This window comes from Platichthys flesus, chromosome 3 (genome assembly GCF_949316205.1).
Source record: "Platichthys flesus chromosome 3, fPlaFle2.1, whole genome shotgun sequence".
NCBI lineage: Eukaryota > Metazoa > Chordata > Actinopteri > Pleuronectiformes > Pleuronectidae > Platichthys > Platichthys flesus.
This window is the reverse complement of record NC_084947.1, coordinates 203,254-225,498: the sequence shown is the minus strand read 5'-3', so window position 1 is coordinate 225,498 and position 22,245 is coordinate 203,254. Positions and strand designations below refer to the sequence as shown.

The 22,245-nt window shown below is 47.2% G+C and overlaps 2 protein-coding genes across 6 annotated transcripts; both read right to left on the bottom strand.

Annotated features, from left to right (window-relative positions):
• Nucleotides 1-20: 20 nt before the first annotated feature.
• Nucleotides 21-5,937, bottom strand: card9 (caspase recruitment domain family, member 9). Of its 2 annotated transcripts, XM_062381190.1 has the most exons (13): nt 5,684-5,937; nt 5,540-5,609; nt 5,208-5,345; nt 5,009-5,127; nt 4,703-4,909; nt 4,543-4,626; nt 3,868-4,068; nt 3,229-3,354; nt 2,916-3,083; nt 2,725-2,782; nt 501-610; nt 354-412; nt 21-261 (listed from the first exon to the last, which is right to left on the bottom strand). In XM_062381190.1, exons 1-13 carry the CDS (start codon nt 5,795-5,797, stop codon nt 168-170), a joined length of 1,548 nt encoding a protein of 515 aa, XP_062237174.1. In that variant the 5' UTR covers nt 5,798-5,937; the 3' UTR covers nt 21-167. The 2 variants fall into 2 exon arrangements, with proteins under 2 accessions (XP_062237174.1, XP_062237175.1); XM_062381191.1 differs by lacking the exon at nt 2,725-2,782 and having other exon boundaries at nt 26-261.
• A 785-nt stretch (nt 5,938-6,722) lies between these two features.
• snapc4 (small nuclear RNA activating complex, polypeptide 4) lies at nt 6,723-21,377 on the bottom strand. Of its 4 annotated transcripts, none has more exons than XM_062381186.1 (22): nt 21,133-21,377; nt 20,681-20,806; nt 20,546-20,580; nt 20,143-20,239; nt 19,192-19,223; nt 18,980-19,102; nt 18,702-18,842; nt 18,530-18,614; nt 18,240-18,321; nt 17,470-17,571; nt 16,438-16,510; nt 16,191-16,355; nt 15,919-16,069; nt 15,715-15,821; nt 15,507-15,601; nt 15,335-15,429; nt 15,129-15,229; nt 13,411-14,994; nt 10,885-11,337; nt 9,993-10,806; nt 8,225-8,586; nt 6,723-7,207 (listed from the first exon to the last, which is right to left on the bottom strand). In XM_062381186.1, the coding sequence occupies exons 2-22, from the start codon at nt 20,802-20,804 to the stop codon at nt 7,133-7,135; spliced, it is 4,896 nt and encodes a 1,631-aa protein (XP_062237170.1). In that variant the 5' UTR covers nt 20,805-20,806; nt 21,133-21,377; the 3' UTR covers nt 6,723-7,132. The 4 variants fall into 4 exon arrangements, with proteins under 4 accessions (XP_062237170.1, XP_062237171.1, XP_062237172.1 ...); XM_062381187.1 differs by having other exon boundaries at nt 8,225-8,583; XM_062381188.1 differs by having other exon boundaries at nt 10,011-10,806.
• Between the last annotated feature and the right edge of the window lie 868 nt (nt 21,378-22,245).

Here is a 22,245-nt window from a genome sequence, read left to right as displayed (position 1 = left end):
ACTCACGTTTTTCAGTTAATACTTTATTGATTCATTATAATTATTATTATTATAACTGTGATTAGACACTTTTACTACGAAATCAATCGTCAATAATCTGATAATTATTCTGACATCATCTTCATCATCAGTGATGCTCAGATTTGATCATGTGATCCCAGTTGAGCTCAGTCCCACCCGGTGATGTCACTGCTGCTGCTATCGTCAAGGTTACCGGCTGCATACTGCTTACAGATGACCTTTGACCTTAGTGCTCGCTTCCTGTCGTCATGGAAACAAAAACATGCTGAAAGCTGCATTTTCTCCAGATCTGAAATGAATCTGAAATGAATCTGAAATGAATCTGATCTCACCTGCGATAGAAGAAGGTGGGACGAGTCCTGAAGGAGAGACAGTCGTCTGTCTGCTTCTCCTGCACACAGAGAGAGAGACAGACAAGTGAGAGAGAGAGAATGATAGAGGCAGAAAGACAAAATGTAAAGAACCATCTGGTGCATTACCCATGATGCCGTAGTGCTGGGCTTCTGTTCAGACTCTGCTGCGCCTCCTGCAGGAGAACTGTTATCCTGCAGAGCTGATGCGTCCTTACTGTGATCCTCCTCACTGCTTTCTGTTCAGTCACATGACAGGAAGTAACAGGTCACATGACAGGTCACATGACAGGACGTAACAGGTCACATGACAGGACGTTACAGGTCACTTGACAGGACGTTACAGGTCACTTGACAGGTCACATGACAGGACGTAAAAAGTCACATGACAGGAGGTAACAGGTCACATGACAGGACGTTACAGGTCACTTGACAGGACGTAACACTTCACGTGACAGGTCACATGACAGGACGTAAAAAGTCACATGACAGGACGTTACATGATAGGACGTAACTAGTCACATGACAGGACGTAACACTTCACGTGACAGGACGTAACAGGTCACATGACAGGACGTAACACGTCACGTAACAAATTACATGACAGGAGGTAACAGGTCACGTGACAGGTCACATGACTGGAGGTAACATGATAGGATGTGACAGGTCACATGACAGGAGGTAACAGGTCACGTGACAGGACGTGACAGGTCACGTGACAGGACGTGACAGGTCACATGACTGGAGGTAACAGGTCACGTGACAGGACATGACAGGTCACGTGACAGGACATGACAGGTCACGTGACAGGAGGTAACAGGTCACATGACAGGAGGTAACATGATAGGACATAACACTTCACATGACAGGACGTAACAAGTCACATGACAGGACGTAACACATAACAGATTACATGACAGGAGGTAACAGGTCACATGAGAGGAGGTAACAGGTCACGTGACAGGTCACATGACAGGAGGTAACAGGTCACGTGACAGGACGTGACAGGTCACATGACAGGAGGTAACAGGTCACATGACAGGACTTAACAAGTCACATGACAGGAGGTAACATGATAGGACATAACACTTCACGTGACAGGATGTGACAGGTCACGTGACAGGTCACGTGACAGGTCACATGACAGGAGGTAACAGGTCACATGACAGGACGTAACAGGTCACATGACAGGAGGTAACAGGTCACATGACAGGAGGTAACAGGTCACATGACAGGACGTGACAGGTCACATGACAGGAGGTAACAGGTCACGTGACAGGTCACATGACAGGAGGTAACAGGTCACATGACAGGACGTGACAGGTCACATGACAGGAGGTAACAGGTCACATGACAGGACGTAACAAGTCACATGACAGGACGTGACAGGTCACATGACAGGAGGTAACAGGTCACATGACAGGACGTAACAAGTCACATGACAGGAGGTAACAGGTCACATGACAGGAGGTAACAGGTCACATGACAGGACGTGACAGGTCACATGACAGGAGGTAACAGGTCACGTGACAGGTCACATGACAGGAGGTAACAGGTCACATGACAGGACGTGACAGGTCACATGACAGGAGGTAACAGGTCACATGACAGGACGTAACAAGTCACATGACAGGACGTGACAGGTCACATGACAGGAGGTAACAGGTCACGTGACAGGTCACATGACAGGAGGTAACAGGTCACATGACAGGACGTGACAGGTCACATGACAGGAGGTAACAGGTCACATGACAGGACGTAACAAGTCACATGACAGGACGTGACAGGTCACATGACAGGAGGTAACAGGTCACGTGACAGGTCACATGACAGGAGGTAACAGGTCACATGACAGGACGTGACAGGTCACATGACAGGAGGTAACAGGTCACATGACAGGAGGTAACAGGTCACATGACAGGAGGTAACATGATAGGATGTGACAGGTTACATGACAGGACGTAACAGGTCACATGACAGGACGTATCAGGTCACATGACAGGAGGTAACATGATAGGACGTGACAGGTCACATGACAGGAGGTAACAGGTCACATGACAAGAGGTAACAGGTCACATGACAGGAGGTAACATGATAGGATGTGACAGGTCACATGACAGGAGGTAACAGGTCACGTGACAGGTCACATGACAGGTCACATGACAGGAGGTAACATGATAGGACGTGACAGGTCACATGACAGGAGGTAACAGGTCACGTGACAGGACGTAACAGGTCACATGACAGGACGTGACAGGTCACGTGACAGGACGTAACACTTTACGTGACAGGACGTAACAAGTCAAATAACAGATTACATGAGAGGACATAACAGTTCACAAACAACTATGACCTTCTACTGTCTTCTCTCTCGGTTCCTCCTCTTCATCACTGCTCTCACTCCTCTCCCACTGAATGAGACAGCCATCATCATGACATCAGGGTGACATCATCGTGACATCATCATTACATTCCACACCTGCTGTCATTAACACACTTGTCAGTGTGAGCTGCATTAGCCAATCACAACATCCTCCTTCTCACCTGCAGAAGGCATGTGCTCCGTTGTAGCCCCTCCCCCTGTGACCTCAGCAGGAGGATCTCCAGCCCATCAGATTGCTCGGTGAGTTGTCTGACCTGCTCCCTGTAATGATCCTTCTCCTGCAGGAGCAGCCGCACTTCCTCCTGCTGCTCCGCCCACGACGACAGCGCCTGCAACAATCAGAGAGATGGTTCTAAAAGAGCAGACTCCAACCAGAGAACTGGAGAACCAGAACCTGGAGAACCTACTGCGGTCTTGTGGTTTAACAGGGACAGGAAGTGACTTGCAGTCAATCAGCATCCAGCCCCCCCTCACCTTGTCCCTCTCTCGGATCACCTCCTCCAGCTGTCTGAGGGTTTGTTTGTTTCGTTGACGGTACATCCTGGTGTCTCCCTTCAGCTGAGTGCAGCACAGCTCCAGGTCCTCCTTCTCTTCCAGACTCTGAAAACAAACTCACCCAGCGTCACTTGACCGCTGGTCTCACTGACATCTCTTCTACTTACGACATCAGACGTGAGACATGTGGACATTTACTTCAGCCTAATAATCAGATATGTTGTTTGCAGGAGACAAACAGACTTCCTTGTTTCTGTCAAATTCAGCACTTCCTCCCCCTCTTTCAAAATAAAAGCCTTCGAAAAAAACTTGAGGTGACAGAATTTTCTCAGCAACATTTGTATCTAAGGTCACCTCCTGTGGTTGATTGTCTCCACCAATCAGAGCTATTTTAGTCATCTTCCTTTTAGTTACGATTCATATGAGGTCACTGACCTTTGACCTTTGACCACCGGAATCTAATCAGTTCATCATTGACTTTAACTTAAGCTTGTACCAAATTTGAAGAAAGACGTTCTTGAGGTATCGTGTTCACAGGAATAGGACTGACGACCAGACAACATAAATCCTCTGGCCACTAGGTGTCGCCAGCGCAGAGGGAATGAAAGTAGTTCTGACCCGAGAGTTCTGGTCCTCTGCTCTGTGGAGATCTCGTCTCAGCCTCAACACCGTGGTGACGAGGTTCATCTGAGGAGGAGTGACTCCTTCCTTCTCCTCCTTCTTCTTGTCCGTGGTTTTCTCCTCTTTACTCTCCTCCCTCTTCTCCTCCCCTCTGTTTGGATGGAAGAACGTCTCCGAGGACAGAGCCAGACTCCGGCTCTGAAAACACACCGGTCCACACGTCAGTCGCTGAGCTACTCACATGATCCAACATGTACAGTATCAACTCTCTCCTCTCTTTTCTCTTCAATGTGACATTTCTAAAGTCGGTGTCAGATGATGTCTGGAAGATGAAAGCAGTGAGTTTTCAGTAAGATTTCTGAAAGAAGCTGAAGTGAGATCACCAGCAGGGGGCAGCAGCTGAGATTTGAAGACAAAATATTATTGGTGAGTATTATAAGTGTGATGTTCTGTGGCTGAAAGAAACTGAAGTCAGTTGAGGTGTAAGAAATTAAAACTGTTTTAAAACTGTTGATTTCTGTTGAACTTGAACAAGCAGAAGTGAGTTGAAGCATTAATGAACTTCTTCTTTCTTCTTTGTTGGTTGATTTCTGTTGGCTGCAACCGCTAATGAAGTGAACGAAGAAGAAGGAGGAAGTATTAGAGAAGAAGAACAGGATGGAGAGTCTTCACCTCCTGCAGTGGCCTCAGTGTTCGTCGTCTCAGCAGTCGAGTCTGACCTTCAGCTTGTAGCACTGAGTTCTTCAGACGCTCCACCTGCACACACACACACACACAGGTCAGAGGTCATCAGCCCTCTCTAGGGGTGATAAGAGGTCAGAGGTCAGCTCACCTCTATCTGCAGGTCTCTGTTGGCCAGCAGGGCGTTGCTCCTCTCCTGGTTCAGCGTGTTGATGTCGGCCATCAGACTGTAGTTGTGATCTCTGAGCTGCTTCACCTCGACGCTCAGCCGCTCGCGCTCCTCCCGGACCTTCTGCACCCGCTCCGTCAGCTTCCTCAGCTCCTGGTCCCTCAGCTGCTGCTGCTGAGACCATGCCTCCTGGTGGCCATGACAAAACATGAAGGTTTAGCAAGTTAGCAAAGAACTTCGTGAGCTCCTTCTCTACCTCTTCCTGAGTGACGTGGTTTCTTTGCCCACCTGTTCCTTTGCGACAGAGCAAGCCATTTGGCGGCGGCGCCTCTCCTCCTGCAGCGCCCTCTGCAGGCGGCTGAGCTCCGACATCAAGAACTGAGTCAGACCAGATTCTCCTGCTGTGTCTACATTAAAGAGACATTAGAACAATTGAGACATGGAGGGTAAGGCAGACAGACAGACAGACTAAAAAAGACAGACGGACCGATGAGGATGCTGAAGGTCTTGTTCGGCTCCTTCCCAGTTATTCGACTGTACAGTTGAGGATAATCCAGCTCCAGACTCTCCAGGAAGGCTGTGTAACCTTTGACCCCTGTCCTCTGTAGGATGTCCAGAAGGGCTCCTGTAAAGGAGCATTTGTTACCTCTAGACTGGATTAGTTAATTCTCCCAGTAACCCCCCCGTCTGCAAACCATGGCTCAGTTTGATCCAGACCCAGAACCCCTCGTCTGAGGGAACAGTTCACACTACTAACCCTAACCCTATCCTCTGGGAGAAGGTTCTACTTCTCACAGCAGCACATGATTCATCTCTTACCAACTTTCCTCCTCCTGATGACGAGGGCGGGATCATTGAAAAGCTGCTCCTCATCCTCAGCACAGATGACCTGACAACAGTCAACACAAAACAACCAATCAGAGCGGAGGAGCAGGGTCAGTTGAGGAGAGGAGGAGGAGTTACCTGACACTGTCGGAGGTACGGGGTGATTCTTGAAGGCTCGATTGTCTTGATGAGCAACATCCTGAAATCATCCAACTGGAGCCAACAGAAGTCGTCCTCGCTCACGGAGTCCATGATGAGTAATCCGATTACTACAGTAATATGAGTATTCACTAGTGCGAGATACACACTAAGCGATGAGTACACACTAGCACACAATGGACACTCTACCCGACACGGTCTGTCTCTGTCTGTTTCTGAGAAGGAAGTCTGTCCTGTCACTACCTGTTTCAGCCTCAGGCTCCTCCCCCTCTGACGGGCACTGACAGTTCACTGACCAATCGGTTGGTTATGTCAACACAAAGAGGAAGAAGTGAAAATCAGAGAAGTCAGAAGAGGAAACAGAAACTTTTTCACATTTGACTTTGATCCTGAAGTGAAACTAAACTGGCGTCTATGGCTCAGGGGTAGAGCGGTCGTCTTCCGACCAGGAGGTCGGCCGTCCGATCCCCAGTCTTCTCCATCTGCTTGCAGAAGTGTCCTTGGGCAAGAACCTGAACCCCAAACCGCCCCTCATGAAACAAAGTGCTGCAAATAGATGCTCTGTAAGAATGTGTGTGACCAGGTGAACGAGAAAAGATAGAAATACAAACATGACAGTTTGAACCAAGAAAAGCAGAATGTGTCAATATGAGAAGTTCAGGACGGAGAACCAGAAACCAACAGGATGGTCCTAATGTCCCCTGTGTCCTCACAGTCCAGTGTCCTTACAGAGCCCTCTCAGTCCCCTGTGTCCTCACAGTCCAGTGTCCTTACAGAGCCCTCTCAGTCCCCTGTGTCCTCACAGTGTCCTCTCAGTCACATGTGTCCTCTCAGTCCCCTGTGTCCTCACAGTCCAGTGTCCTTACAGTGTCCTGTCAGTCCCCTGTGTCCTCACAGTCCAGTATCCTTACAGAGTCCTCTCAGTCCCCTATGTCCTCACAGTCCTGTGTCCTCCGTGTCCTCACAGTCCAGTGTCCTTACAGTCAAAGTCAAACACCAGTTTGTGTAGAGACACTGCTTCATGTAAACTTTCTTTATTACAAACCATCAAACATTTTCTTTAAAGTAAATTAATCTTAGTGCAACATGAGACTCTGACCTGATTTACTTTTCTCTAACTGCAGAAAATCGTCTTTTTTTTTTACTCTTTAAAATTCTCGTCGGTACATTAAAGGTTTTATTTCTTGTATTATTTTTTTTACTGTTTGTTATCTGTGAGCTCTGAAACCAGATCTGAAACATTTTAAGATTTGTATTGTTACAACGAGAACTCAAACTGAACGAGAGTAGGAATGTTTTTGTCATCTAATGAAAAGTCATTATTAATCAGTCATAACTAATCTCCAGATTGAGATGAGCAGCTGCTGAACCAGGATCAGGAGGAGCATTGACCTGAGCATGTGATCGTAGATCTGTGTGATCAGGTTTCTACTGGCCGGGTCTGGTCAGCGGCGGATGCGTTGATTCCTGAGAAGGGATTGGCTGGCGCTCCTGACGTGATCCCTGGAGGACAAATCAAATCTTTTCATGAACATTGACTCACCTGAGCAACACTGTCACACACTTCAAGATAAACATGTGTTGTAATTGTTAATGAATATATTGAATGTAACGCATTCTACTGCATTACAGGCGACTCGTGTCCATGAGAGTTTCATTCAGGTTGATGTTGTGTCTCATTGGGTTCTTTAAAACAAGGTGTTAAATTGTGTCCTTTTGTTTATCCACACATACAAGATGAAACCCTCTAATGAGGCAAGGGGGGGGGGGGTGTTCCATCCAAGTGTAACACATCCTGGCTTTCTTTGATAATTCTGGTTTATTTTAGTGAGAGATTTGTTCTGTGGCTCAAACCAATCTGTGCTCAATCCGCGTGGTAGTTTACACTTTGGAGCTAGCCAGTACCGGTCATTCAGTGGAAACAGGTTTTTGTCAAAGTTAGTTGAACTGTTTATTAGGTACTATTTTCAAGCTGTGAGATGAAGAAATGAAAACGTCACCAATTCAAATTCGACTGTGACTGTGAATTCATTCTGACATCTCTTCACCTTCTGTTTCTCCAACACTCATTTCATTCTCAGGTTCTCTTTCTTTGATACTGAGGAGAAGATGCCTTTCATAAATCAAACAGACAAACCTGTTGTGACAATGAAAATATATAAAGCTACTCACGTCCCTTATTACTGACGTGATTCAGTCCTGCTCTTTGCTCCTGTGGTTCTGCTGCTGCAGATCAAGTCAACTGATTCAGAACCTTTTCACTTAAACCAGGACTGGTTGAGCGACTTTGATAGAAAACCCCTCGAGGACCAGTAGAATAAAATATGGAAAGATTTGATGACATCTAGTTCTAATCTCGCTGGAGGGGAGAACACAGAAATGTGACCCTGGAACGTCTGTGACCATTGACAGAGGTTGTTATGAAGTTTTTTTTGTATTTATTATCATCTAGTGGCTGTTACTGGTACTGTAACTTTTATCATCATATCAAACTTCCTCTACATAAGTTGTTTATCTCACCTGGGCTCTCTGTCGCCCCCTTTCTTTGATTTTCTTCAGCTTCGCCACTTCTTCCTGCTCTTCCTCCTCCTCTTCCTCCTCCTCCTCCTCCTGAGTGGCTGGGCGAGCCACAGTCTCCTCTGTTATTGGCTGGATGGTAGCAAGGAGGGCGGGGACAGTGAAGAGTGACAGGAAGCGGGCCTTCAACAACTGGTAGGCGGGGTTACTAGAAAAACGCTCTGTCACAAGCTCACGCACTGCCGCCACAAGCACCTCCTCCTGCTCCTCCTGCTCCCTCTGCTCCCCCTGCTCCTCCTGCTCCTCCTGCTCCTCCTTCTCCCCCTGCTCCTCCTGCAGGCTGTCAGAGCTGACAGTGGGAGCTGCTGGGAGACACAACAAACACCTGAGAACACACCTTCAGAGCCACCTGACCTGAGAACATGCTGCCTATCATGAGGTTGAGCCCATTACCGTCACCACTGCAAATATGTATAGGACTGCATATGGCTGAAATCTAATTAAGTGGTGGTACAAGGGTTGCACAATTCCGGGAATATTCAAAGTTGGAAACTTTCCATGAAAATTAACGGGAATAAACTGGCATAAACTGGAATAAACTGGCAGATCAAGCGAAAAGAAGTTATTCGGTGAAAACACACAAAGAAAGCGAACAGGTCACGAGTGATTAGCGCTGTTAAATGATGGCCAATCGTCGTCTGTTTATAAAGACGGACGATAAACTGGAAAATGTGTTGGTAATTTATACTAACTGTATTTACCTTGTCATATACAGACATAAATATAAACTTTATATTAACAAAGAAAGCGAACAGGTCACGAGTGATTAGTGCTGTTAAATGATGGCCAATCGTCGTCTGTTTATAAAGACGGACGATAAACTGGAAAATGTGTTGGTAATTTATACTAACTGTATTTACCTTGTCATATACAGACATAAATATAAACACGTTTATTTTTATAAATACGTTCTGTAGAATAAGATGAGAAGAAAGCTTGTAAGAAAACACTAAAGCAATACCAGAGATATAAATAGTTGGCCAATTGGAATCATCTTTAAAAATATTTTACAATTGATGGATAAATGAATAGAAAGCGGCTAGATGAACAGATGAACAATCCTCAATCAGCATGCTAATATATTTCCCCAGTGATAGCAGCTCCAGGTGCTACTGACGGGGGGTATTCAGACACCCAGGGAGTCGTGCACAGCTCCACTGTCCCAGGCACAGCGCAGACAAACTATCAGACCATCACAGCTCTGCTGATCTGAGAATAAATCTGAACATACATCTAAATCCATGTGGTTGTGGTGAGAATACCCAGGATTAGAGTGAAGTTATGATTATTTTTGTGACATCTCTTTTGTTTGGACGGTCCCTGTGCAATGGTCTCACAGCCTGTCCATAGAGAGGACGGCTCATATCGATGGAAGCTGTTGTCCACCTTACTACGACGGGAAAGAGGCGGCGTTTAAGTTTTAATAACGTTTCGCTTATGATTTATTGATCCGAGTAATCTGACTTCAAGGTCACACAATCATACAAATTAAATATCAAAGTCAAGTTTGGCCCCTGACCCGTTTTTTCATTTCCTATTTTTGATCTGAGCAAAAAATCCAAACTATGGAAAACATCCCTTATAGTTTTTTTGGTATCAGATTCATAAATGAATAACAAAACAATTACTTGTTTTTTAATTGTCTGATGTGGGTTTTCTAATTGAGTTTAAAAAGAAGGAATGATACGTGGGTTCACCCGCCGGCCTGTACCTGTCAGATGAGCGTTACCTGGTTGCTCGGCTGGTCTGAGGTCAGAGGTGGAGTCTGGCAGGTCGGGTGGAGGCTGACTGGAGGTGTTTTCTGAACCGCTGTCGGACACGATTTTGGTTTGGCAGCGCCGAGGTTCAGAGTCTTGACTCAGCAGCTGCAGAGCTGATTTGGTCAAAGAGTTTTTGGCCTGGAGCAGCGCCCTGAGCGTGCTCAGAGTGCTGACGAATGGTGGCAGGTAGGGCAGAGCCACGCCTGCTCCTGGTACCACCACCCCTCTCCGCCCACTCAGCCAATCACACACTGCTTCCTGAGGCTCCAGGAACATCAGTGAGGGGTTGAACGGAAGCGCCTCCCTCCTGAGGGGAGGAGGTGAGGCCTTGCCCACTCTGATTGTACCATTACAGGGCAAGAAGACTTTGGGAGGAGGCTGAGGGTACGTGGAGCGGAGGGGGAAACAACCTGGGCTTGGGACAGGTGCTCGGGGCTCAGGAGGATGAGTGGGTGAAGCAGGGAGGTTGATGGGGATGGTCCGGTCATATGGTACAGGTGGTGGCTTGAATCTCAGAGGAGGCGTGTCCAGTTGGTGTCTTGTACTATTTCCAGGTGCAGGTGGAAAAGTGGGGGTCGGCACTAATGCCTGCTGATGGGGTTGGGGCGGGGCAAGTGCGAGCTGGACCAGCCCACCAGGAGTCATGACCCATACCGACTCACCAGGAAGTAGATGCAGTGTGGGTTTCTCAGTTCCCTGTTTAGAGCGAGACGTACGAGGGCGAGCTTTACAAGGAGAAGACTTCCTCTTCTTTTTGGCTTCGTCCTGGAAACAAAAAACAGGAGTCAAACAGGAGGAGACATGTGAGGACAAGATGGACAAATAGGAGGCAACAGATCACACCTTGGTTTCAGTCGCTTTCTGCAGCTCCCTGGCCTTGTGACTTAGCTTCCGAACCCTTTTTCCTTCCTGGGTTGCACCTCTATCAGCCTGGGCCCCGGGGTCACCTGTCACATCTGTACATGGGACATCCTGACTGCTTGTCACCCCGTCCTGCTCCGGCCCCCTCCTTCGTTTGATTCCTCTGCTGGGATGTTTGGTGGGCGTCTCTGGGACGGGGTCAGATTTACAGTGTTTGGGGTCTGGCTGTTTGGGGGCAGGACTTGGTTGGCTTGGGGGGGGGGTAGTATGAATAAAGTAGTCATGGTCCCTGATTAAAGAAGCAGATAAGCTTGAACTTAAGAGTGCAGTGTGATGCTGAGGAGGTGGGAGGAGCCCAGTCTGAGGGGGAGAGTTGGTTCTCTGGCTCTCAGTCGTCTTTCGGGAGGATGAAGCAGATTTCTTCCCGTTTTGAGTCTGAAAAGCAAAAAAGCTAAATCAGCTCTTGTTTTATTCAGAATCACCATCCTGTGGTTGTTTGTTATCCTTTAATAGTCACTTAAAACAAATTTCTAGGACCGCCTTTTTCCACCTGCGTAATATCTCAAAAATCAGACATGTCCTTTCACAAAAAGATGCAGAAGAACTAGTCCACGCCTCTGTTACATGGAGACTGGACTATTGTAATTCATTATTATCAGGCTCCAGCAGGAAGTCGTTAAAGACTCTACAGCTTGTCCAAAATGCTGCAGCACGTGTCCTGAAGACAACCAGGACCAGAGACCACATGTCTCCTGTGTTAGCATCGCTACACTGGCTTCCTGTTAAATCTAGAATAGAATTTAAAATTCTCCTCCTCACCTTCAAGGCCCTTAATAATATAGAGCCTTTTACCTTAAAGAGCTGTTAGTACCTTATCAACCCACTAGAGCACTCCGCTCCCACAACTCAGGCTGTCGTCTCTAAAGTCTCTAAAAGTAGAGGAGGAGCCAGAGCTCTCAGCCATCAAGCTCCTCGGCTGTGGAATCATCTACCACTTTCAGTTCGGGAGCTAGTCACCATCTGTTCGTTTAAGAGTAGACTCAAAACCTTCCTTTTTGATAAAGCTTATAGTTAGAGCTAGTTAGTGCAGCAGAACGTTACTTGTTCTATTTTATGACACATGACACACGGAGCTTCTCTTTCCAGCTTCTCCTTCCTCTTCTCCATCCCTATCCCCCTTCCCCGGAATCCCTTTGCTTTATCACCCGCAGATCCAGGGCCTCTGTGGCCGCACCATGGATTGCGGTTTGTGGATCGATCACCGGGGGTCGCGGTGTTGGATCCAATGTGGTGGATTCTGAGTCATGTGGGCTGATCGTGGTGCTGGTGGCGGACCCTGTGTCGCGTTGGCATTGGGTACGGGCGGTGGACCAGGACCGCGGTGGTGGCTCGTGATGGGTCCTCCTGGTGGGCGGCGGTGGACGGTGACTGAGGACTGGAGTGGCATCTGGTCTGGATGGTGGATCGTGGTCTGGATGGTTGCTGACCATGGACTGTGATTGCAGCGGGTCTGCTTGGCATGTCATGTTGGGGTTCACCTTCGGGATGCTTACCCTCATCAAATGCTGCTAGACACTTTAATCTGAATGATTGATTGATTGATTAAATCGAATCAGTCTCTCTTTGTGTCTTAAGGCCGGCGCATGCTTCTGCAAATGCGTCTGCGGCTTTTCACGCAGCTGTGTCGAAGGACTCGTTGTTATTCATGCTTCAACAAGCTTTGCGCCTGTTGCAAAGCAATTCACCGCCAGAACACTAGAAGGAGTAACGTGCTTTGTCGAAAACAGCCAGAGACGCCTTCTTTGTGTGTGGCAGTTGTCATCGATTGTTTATTTACGTCGCCACTGCGGCTTCTCAGTCTTTTTCTGGCGGACAAATCCTCCAGTCGGTGACGGGTTATACAAGTGGTCATACTCGGATCTCTTCTGCCAACCGCTCTTCTATTTGGTCCATATTCGTTTCTTCTAAATCTTCTGTTGTTTCTGACGGTATTATGAGGCATGAAACCGGAAGTGCTACTCCGGATAGGATGTAGTTACCGGACCAATCACAGCCTTGCAGGCTGTGAGGCTTGCAGAGCTTTGCCGTATAGTTAGAACAATTGTGTGACGCACGTAAGAAGGGAAAGATAAGCACGTAAGGGCTCTTGCGCTTGCGGGCTTCTGAAAACGCAGAAGCATGCGCCGGCCTTTAGTGAACGTTCGTGGAAGTTCCCTCAAGACGTCTCATTGTTGTGAACACAAAAGCTCAAGAACACCTTGAGGGAATTTCTGCAACTTTGGTGTAGAATCTTCACTTAGACTTTCAGTCTAAGTGAAGATTAGACAAAAAGTATGGTATGATTAGATTTAAAGGGTCAAAGGTCATGGTGACCTCCTTTTATTGTGAATGCAACATGTCAGGATCACCTGAGGGAACTGAAACTGCTCCAGTTGGTGGAGGCATATAAACTGAAGGGAGGTGATTCTTGTTAAATCTCACAAAAGGAAATAGTGAAACTGTGGTTACCTTGGCTCTGGTAGCTTCCTGTAGAGCTCTGGGCCTTTGACTCAGCTTCAGATTCCTCCGTCCTTCGTCCTTCACACCTGTGTACGTCCCGTCACTACCTGCTCCAGTGACACACACCTTGACAGCCGGCTCTCTGTCGGCCTTCTGCCCCCTCCCTCTGGGCAAACTCTGACCTGAGGATGTTCCACTGGAGGAAGGGAGAGGACGGGTGGCGAGGGTTGAGCGTAAGAATGGAACAGCTTGTTGATTGGCCAGTGTTGAACCAATTGAAACAGCTGGGTTAGGGGAAGAGGACTGGTAAACTTTGAACCTCTGAGTCAATGGTACAGTCTGTTGCTGGACTAAGGCGGAGCTGGTAGGACTCTGGAGCATCGGGACCATGGAGACAGGAGGAAGAGGAGGAGATGAAGAGGTGAGGACGCCCACAGGAGGAGGTCGGCATCGAGACAAATGGGATGTGTCGGAAGAGGGAGCAAGAGGATTCTGAGGTTGGAGAAGAGGATGAGGAATGAAGACACTCTGAGGAAAGGACAGACGAGACATCTGAGGAAGACCAGGAAGATTCTGAGAAGGGATGCTAGGAGGGAGAGACTGAGGGGGTAGATTCTGAGGTTGCTGCAGATAAACTAATTGCTGTGTTCTGATTGGTTGTTTGAGCATAATTTGCTGCTGTTGCAGAGTGTGAAGCTGCGTCAGGATCAGTTTGTCCTGCAGGTCTAATTCCTTCTGCTGCTTACTCTGCTGCAGGATTCTTGCAACAGTACGCGGATCCTTCCTGCGGACAGACGCAGGGTCTGGGGGAGGAGTCGGTAACCCCACTTTCTCCTTCCTCTGCTCTATCGTCTCCTTGCACCCGATGACGTCCACGTTCATGGTCTGCAGCAGCAGCTGGAAGACAGGAGTGGAGGACAGCTTGGTTTTCTCTCCTTGTTCTCTCAGGGCATCGGCCACAGTCAGTCTGGTTTGAGTCGGGATCAGCAGGTTACCAATCCAGGGCATCACGGCAGCCTGGAGCTTGTACTTCACCACGATGTCCATGGATCGGCCCAGCTGTTTCCCTTTTATCCGGAAGCCCTGTTTTTTCCACTCGGCTGCCTGGCAGTGCAGGTGGGCTTGGAGCTGGTCAGGTGACACCATCATCATGGTGCTGTCTCTGTGACGCTCTTCCCACTGCAGCTCCACTGGATTTGGACCAATGATCACAGAGCGTCCGGACTTACCCACGATGGTTGAGCGGACTGGCTTCCCTCTGGGGCTATGGGAGGAGGAAGGTATGGACACCGGTCTAAAGTTTAGGAAGGAGAAATGTTTTGCTTTATCATCTGGAATCCACTCAGTCATCGAAGGGCAGGTGTACTCTTCCACTTCATCCTCTACATCTGCAGTCCGATCCACTTCAACGACCTCCTCCTTCTCCTCCTCCTTCATCTTCTTCTCATCGGTATCACTGTCCATGTACTCCACCTCCTCCTCCTCCTCCTCCTCCTCACTGCTCAGCTCCTCCTTCACTTTCCTCCTGATGTTTACCTTCCTCTTCTTCTTTACACCTCCACTTGTTTGTGGGTTTTTAGCTTTTTTATTTTTCTGTTGACACAAAGTTAATCAGTCAGAGGCGGATCTCATGTATGTGGAATGTTCTATCCCTCTAATGCAAGTGTTATGTAATGTGATGGAAGCCAACACTGTGAGACTGTGAGTGCAGGTGTGAAGATGATCACCTGAGCAGGACCAAGCTTCTTCCTGCTCACTTTCCTCCATTCTCTCAGACACTGAGCATCGTAACGTTGAGGAATCTCAGCAGCGATCTTTGCCCAGCGACCTGACACATAGATGGACATTTATCACCAGAGGATGTTGAAGACACTGGAGAGGACAATACCCGTAGTACTCAGCATCAGGCGCTCTGTAAATGTGTGAGACTCACCGACGCCATATTTCTCCACCAGCTGCAGCAGGAGCTCTTGCTCCTGTTTGTCAAATGCTCCTCGCTTCATCCCCGACTTCAGACAGTCGATATACCTGCACACACACACAACATGAAGAGCAAGAGATCGACACATTCTGTCTCTGTCATCCTTCATCCAGTCAGGACTCACCTGTCTCTGCAGGCGCTGTCGGTTCGTCCAGGAACCTCCAGCCGGATCTTCCACCAGTCCTTCTCCCCTTGACGTGAGACAGCTCGCAACAAGAGCTGAGAGACAGACAGGCAACAGTTTGAGGTGAAAAAGTGTCCACCATGAGGACACTTCTATGATGTTTCCATGGGACAGGTGTTTGTTCCTGTAAGCCCCGGCCGCTGCCCACCTGGTCTTCCTGTTTGGTCCACATGCCTTTCTTCAGGCTCGGGTCCAGAACCTGGTTCCACCTGTAGATCAGCTGAGGGGGGTGACGACCCTCCATGAAGTAACTCACTGAGACACAGACACAGGTGGACAGACAGACAATCAGTGAGATGGAGAGACGTGATGTCACTATGATGTCACAGTGATGTCACAGTGATGTCTTTACTCTGAGTGTAGGGGATAAAGTTTCCGATCCTCATCTTGTCCACCAGATCCCGGAGAAGATCGTCCTCATCGGGCGTCCAACTGCCTCGTCTCAACGAGTCTGACACAAAACGCTGGAAAGTCTGAAGACACATGAAGGCTGTCCTCCCCGTCTTAGAGACAGACAAACAGGTGAGACAGAAAGGTTAGAAAGACAAACAGTACAGATGGACAGACAATGGAGAGACAGACAGATGTGAGACAGAAAGGTAACAAAGACAGACTGGTCCTAACCCCCAGCTCCTCAGCGATCTTCTTCCAGTCTCTCTCCCGGTGTCTCCTGCTGATGTCTCTCAGCTGCTCCACCTCCTCCTGACTCCATCCAACCTTCCTGATTGACGGGTGAAGGAAGTTCTGCCAGAAGCACCTAATGTCATCGGCCTCCCGCGTCCCTTCAAACTGACCAGAGAGGACACGTGGTTACCGGCAGGCTGACCATTGTCTCATTGTCAACACGTGTTTAGTAGAATCTCAGATTTACATCAATGTTGGAGATTTTTTCCCAATCATGTTCCTCGTATCGATCACCAATCAGCTCCTCCTCCTTCTTCGTCCTTACCAATCAGAGTAAGAGAATGACACGGTCAGTGACACATGTCAAACATCATAACTCATGCAGTCGATATGTACACTCTGAACCAGACCCAGACCTGGATCCAGGTCTGGACACAGCCATGGAGCTGGATCCAGATCAAAACACAGACATGGACCAGACCTTGACACAGACTTGAAGAGACCTGGATCCAAACCAGTTCAAAGACCAGGGGTCTCATTTATAACCTGAAACGTGTGTACGCCACTTCTCACGCAAACATCGGGATTTATAAAAACAAACTTGACGGGAAAATTTGCGTATTTCCACTCAGACTCTGAGCGATGCGTACAAACATTTTGGTGAACTGAAGCCAGATTAATGATCCACTTCATCATTTACATAAAAATCAACAGCTTAGTTTGATTTAAAAATATATATACCAATTTAAAGCAAATTACGTTCAGATTCAATTTAACAGCGGCGTTACGGAGCCGAGTAATTAATAGGTTTTAATAATATCATCTAACACTGTGCGTGTATCATCAGATCACTGCAGTGAACGTGACTGAGCACAGAGCACAGAGCACAGTGGAGATCACGTATAAGAGATGAAGAAACTTTACAAATAACATCCCAGAGGAGCTTTGCATTGACCATTTATGGTAGAAAGTGGGCGTGTGGAGGGCGGAGTTAGAGGCAGATCCACTTGGGAGCGTTTCGAGTGGACTGTGATTTATAAAGTGAACATTGCGTTCAGGTGTGCGTGTGCATGGTTTTATAAATAGGAATTTTATTTTGCATACACCATTTCTGGCTTTAGTGCACACGTACACTTTAGTATGAATTCTACGCACAGTTTTATAAATGAGACCCCAGGACACAGACATGGACCTGGATCAAGACAAGGACACAGACCTGGACGTGGATCCAGACCAGGACACAGACCAGCTCTGACCCTGTTTCTGGATGGACTCATACCTGAGTTTGTCGATCTCTCTCTCCAAACTGTCGATCTGCTCTCGGAGCTTCTGCCTGTTTGTCTCCTCTGCTGACGACAACTTCTGACTCAGGTAGTCCACCCTGAGAGAGAGACAGGTGGGAGAGACAGGTGGGTTATAGAGACAGGTGGGTTATAGAGACAGGTGGGTTATGGAGACATATGGGACAGAGAGACAGACATGTCTCATGAAGGCCTCTTCTACACTGCAGTGGATATTTTCCCCTTGTTTTATTAAAATATCTCCATCCAGAGGAGAATCCAAATTGACTACAATTACTCAAACCAGCATGTTGAGCCAGTAGGGGGCAATAAAGTGCTCTTCATCGATCTGTCGATCACCAGAAAAGAAGCTGTGGTCTGGGCTATGTTGTTATATTCAGGGCTGCATCCAACAGAGGACCTGATCTACGCAGCTCACTGTTTCAAACATAAATGTTTCTTATGTTTATGCCAGGCTTGTTGCCACCATCACCTCTCTCAGTTCATTACAGAAGCGCAATGAATCATGGGATATGTTGGGCCGGTAAGGACCCACCCAGTGAGCAGGACACATTTGTCGGAGCCTTAATTTGAGCCATGAATTGAGACAATGCTTCTGAATGTCAGTGATGTGGAGCAGTGATGCTACATGTAGCTGCTAACTTGTAATTAGCAGGATGTCCGTTTGACAACAGTGTGATGAGGCTCAGACGTACAAGTGGTTACGACGACAGAGATGGAAAACATGTCCTTAAAGGTGAAGGGTTACCTGGAGAGTTTGGGTTGGACAAGTCTCCTCAGACTGTCTCTGGACACTGAGTCGATAAGAAGAGTCTTCTGCCAGCTCTCCCCTGAAGACAAAGTGAGGACATGAAGTTACAATGACGAGACCTTGAGGACAACAAGAAAAATGAGGACACAGTGAGGTCATCTTGAGGACAGTTAGGATATGAGGACACAGTGAGACCATGAAGACACACTGAGGTCATACTGAGGACACAGTGAGGACATGAGTGCACACTGATGACGTAGAGGACAATCAAATATTTGTCTTTTCACATCGTTTAATCTTGACTTTATTTTCGTCCAGACATCCTGTCATCCTGCTGCTCTTCTCCTTCGTCTCCTGATTGGCTGGAGGACCCTGGACACAGACAACAAGAAAGCTGTTATAAGCCTATCTGTGTCTGTTGCTCTCTGTCCAGCTCTCTCTCTGTCGGTCAGTTCTCACCAGTCCGGTCTGTTTGTCTTTGAAGTAAGGTTTCAGGAAGCGACCCAGGTACATGTTGATTGGCAGCTGGTAGGAGGAGGGGGCAGGCTGTTCTCTGGAAGGCTCTTTGATTGGTCCAGACAACTGAGACACAAGTTCCCTCTTCAGACAGAAAACATGTCATCAGTACTTACATGGTTGTGTGTCCGTACGGACCGGTTGTGTGTCAGTACTGTTCTGCTGTCTGTGGTTGTGTGTCAAAACTGACCTGTTGTCGGTGGTTGTGTGTCAGTACTGACCTGTTGTCTGTTGTTGTGTGTCAGTAGTGTCTCCAGCTGACACAGAGTCTCCTGCACCACCTGCTGGTAAACCAGGTTCATCTGAAGACAAGACTCAACAGAGAGAGAAATACCAAGCTCACTCTGGACACACACACACAGAGACACACACACACATACAGTTAACAACACTGTCTAGGTACTTGTGTAGACTTTTTGTTTGTGTTACTGACCTCATCACTGCTGCTGATGATGTCATCAGCATCTAAACAAACAGATCATACATTAACCATTTAGAATCTTCCCCATTTTAAATTATACAATAAATCATGATTTCATATAACCAGTGAAACACAGACAGTAACACACACAGACAGACAGACAGACACAGAGACAGACACACACACAGACAGACAGATAGGCAGTACTTGATAGACAGACAGACAGACAGACAGTACCTGACAGACAGGCAGACAGACAGTACCTGACAGACAGACAGACAGGCAGTACCTGACAGACAGACAGGCAGTACCTGACAGACAGACAGACAGGCAGTACCTGACAGACAGACAGACAGACAGTACCTGACAGACAGACAGACAGACAGATAGGCAGTACTTGACAGACAGACAGACAGACAGACAGACAGACAGACAGACAGACAGTACTTGATAGACAGGCAGATAGGCAGTACTTGATAGACAGACAGACAGACAGACAGACAGACAGACAGACAGACAGACAGACAGTACCTGACAGACAGACAGATAGGCAGTACTTGATAGACAGACAGACAGACAGACAGACAGACAGACAGACAGACAGACAGACAGACAGTACCTGACAGACAGACAGTACCTGACAGACAGACAGACAGACAGTACCTGACAGACAGACAGGCAGGCAGTACCTGACAGACAGACAGACAGACATGCAGTACCTGACAGACAGACAGGCAGAACCTGACAGACAGACAGACAGACATTCAGTACCTGACAGACAGACAGACAGTACCTGACAGACAGACAGACAGACAGTACCTGACAGACAGACAGGCAGGCAGTACCTGACAGACAGACAGACAGTACCTGACAGACAGACAGACAGACATGCAGTACCTGACAGACAGACAGGCAGAACCTGACAGACAGACAGGCAGAACCTGACAGACAGACAGACAGTACCTGACAGACAGACAGGACTCTGTGGTCCTAGCTTGTTCTCCAGGTTCTCGATCTCTTTCTGGATTTTTTCTCTCTGAGCCAACAGACCTGAAGCAGACTAAACACACAGTTAGCTTAACGTCTGTTAGCTAAATGTCTGTTAGCTTAACAGTTCGTAGAGGGTTTTCTATTCAATAAACTCTCCAGGCATTAACTAAATCCCCCCCAAAAAATTTGAGGTGACCATTAACTGTTTTTTTCTCTTTACTACACTTTTTGTAACATCTGTCATATTGCTCATAGTACATGTGTTGTGTCAAATTCTTATATAATTGTTATTGAAATTTGAAAAGAGCTTAACTAGCATTAAATTATCTACTGTTAGCTTAACTAGAGTTAGCCTGTGTGTTGTGTCTTGTCTCACCTCCTCCTCTTCGTCATCACTTCCTGATTCATCATCTGAGCAGAGAGACAGAAGGTCACTGTTAGACAGACAGACAGGTACATGTCTCACTGCTCAGCAGCTGTCCATCAATGTTACAGACAGACAGACAGGTACCTGTCTCACTGCTCAGCAGCTGTAGATCAGTATGTGTTTCAGACCGACAGAGAGACAGACTCTGCTCCAGCTCCTCCACCTGTCTCTGGATCCTGTCTCTCTCTTCAGACAGAGAGACAGACATGACTGTGGACAGACAGACAGGTTGTGAAACACACAGGATCCAATGAGTGATCATCTCTTATTGATTCAGTTTATTGGATCCTGCTCCAAGTTTGACTGGGAAATAATTCAGCTTTAACTAAAGCACATGACAAGTAGGACTGCCTTACTGCATTGAGTACTCCCATAGTTCCAGTCGTGGTAGTATAGTTAGAAGTATCAGTAGTAGTAGTATGGTTAGTAACATCAGTAGTATAGCTAGCATCAATAGTAGTAGTACCAGCCGTGGTAGTAAAGTTGCATGTCTAGTAGTAGTAGTAGTAGTAGTAGTAGTATTTATAGTCCAGTACCTGTAGTTTCCGTCTCTTCCTCCTGCTTAAATAAAACGTTGTTTTGATTTTATTCTTTCTCACGCGCCGCTCAGCACCAATCAACGCAGCTCTGTCGTTAACATATTACCCAGCAGGCTGTGCGGCAGCTACCCTTCTCTCGCGTGTCTCTATGTTACTCACCGTACTACAATGAGTACTCACTATATAAATACACTTATATATATACTAAGTATTGATAAGTTTACAGTGAAGTACATACTGAGCTCATCGGGGGGGGGGGGGGGGGACTCAACGCTTTCCGTCTCGGCGCGTTTTCTCTGCGCATGTGATGACGTCATTGTCACAGGATTATGACGTACAACAACGTCGGTCGCTTTAAAAGCACAGTAAAATGTATTGTTTTTTATAAACATTAATAATATATAACATATATTAATAATATTTAACCTTACATACAGTAGATATACAAAGTCGACACGTTCTGTTAAAATAACAGGTTTTTGTGATGTACAAAAATTAGACCCAGATAAATCCTGTCTGAGCTGTGTCCAGCATGAAAGTGACCTGAACCAGGGACAGGTCAAACGAAACTAACTGAAATCTTTCAGGGGGAAAATTAAATAATGTGGTTACAACTGGGGGTGTGGTTGTGTTCAGAATTAACCATCATATTCAAACTCATGTTAAATAGCAGTCAGTACAAAGCTGCCATCGTTTACAGTGACTCTGATTAATCCCAGATACAGTTCAGCTGGTCTAGGAGGATTTTCCGGACATTTTCTTAGTTGCATCTCAGAGGGAACACAGTGAAGACAGCCGTCTTCAAGTGGAGAAAATATGGCACAACGGTGACCTGACCAAGAACTGGACGTCCCTCCAAGATGGATGAAAAGACGAGAAGACAACTGGTCAGGAGGCGTCCGAGAGGCCGACAGCAACATTAAAGGAGCTGCAGGGATTTCTGTCTAGGACTGGCTGTGAATTACATGTGACAACCATCTCCCTTATTCTCCATATGTTTGGGCTGTGGGGTGGGGGGGCAAGATGGAAGCCTTGTCTTACCAAGAAAAAATATCCAAGCCCGCCTAAACTTTAAAAAAAACATACATGAAGTCTCTCAGAAGCATGTGG

Coding starts and splice junctions, on each gene's coding strand:
- snapc4 (XM_062381186.1), bottom strand. CDS start 20,804: ATGTCTGTCTCTCTGTCTGAAGAGAGAGACAGGATCCAGAGACAGGTG. Junction 15,230..15,334: donor GGTGGAGAAATATGGCGTCG/GTGAGTCTCACA, acceptor TCTATGTGTCAG/GTCGCTGGGCAAAGATCGCT. Junction 10,807..10,884: donor AGAAAGCGACTGAAACCAAG/GTGTGATCTGTT, acceptor TTTTGTTTCCAG/GACGAAGCCAAAAAGAAGAG.
- card9 (XM_062381190.1), bottom strand. CDS start 5,797: ATGGACTCCGTGAGCGAGGACGACTTCTGTTGGCTCCAGTTGGATGAT. Junction 2,783..2,915: donor GGAGCACATGCCTTCTGCAG/GTGAGAAGGAGG, acceptor TGTCTCATTCAG/TGGGAGAGGAGTGAGAGCAG. Junction 611..2,724: donor GAGAGAGAAGACAGTAGAAG/GTCATAGTTGTT, acceptor GTGACTGAACAG/AAAGCAGTGAGGAGGATCAC.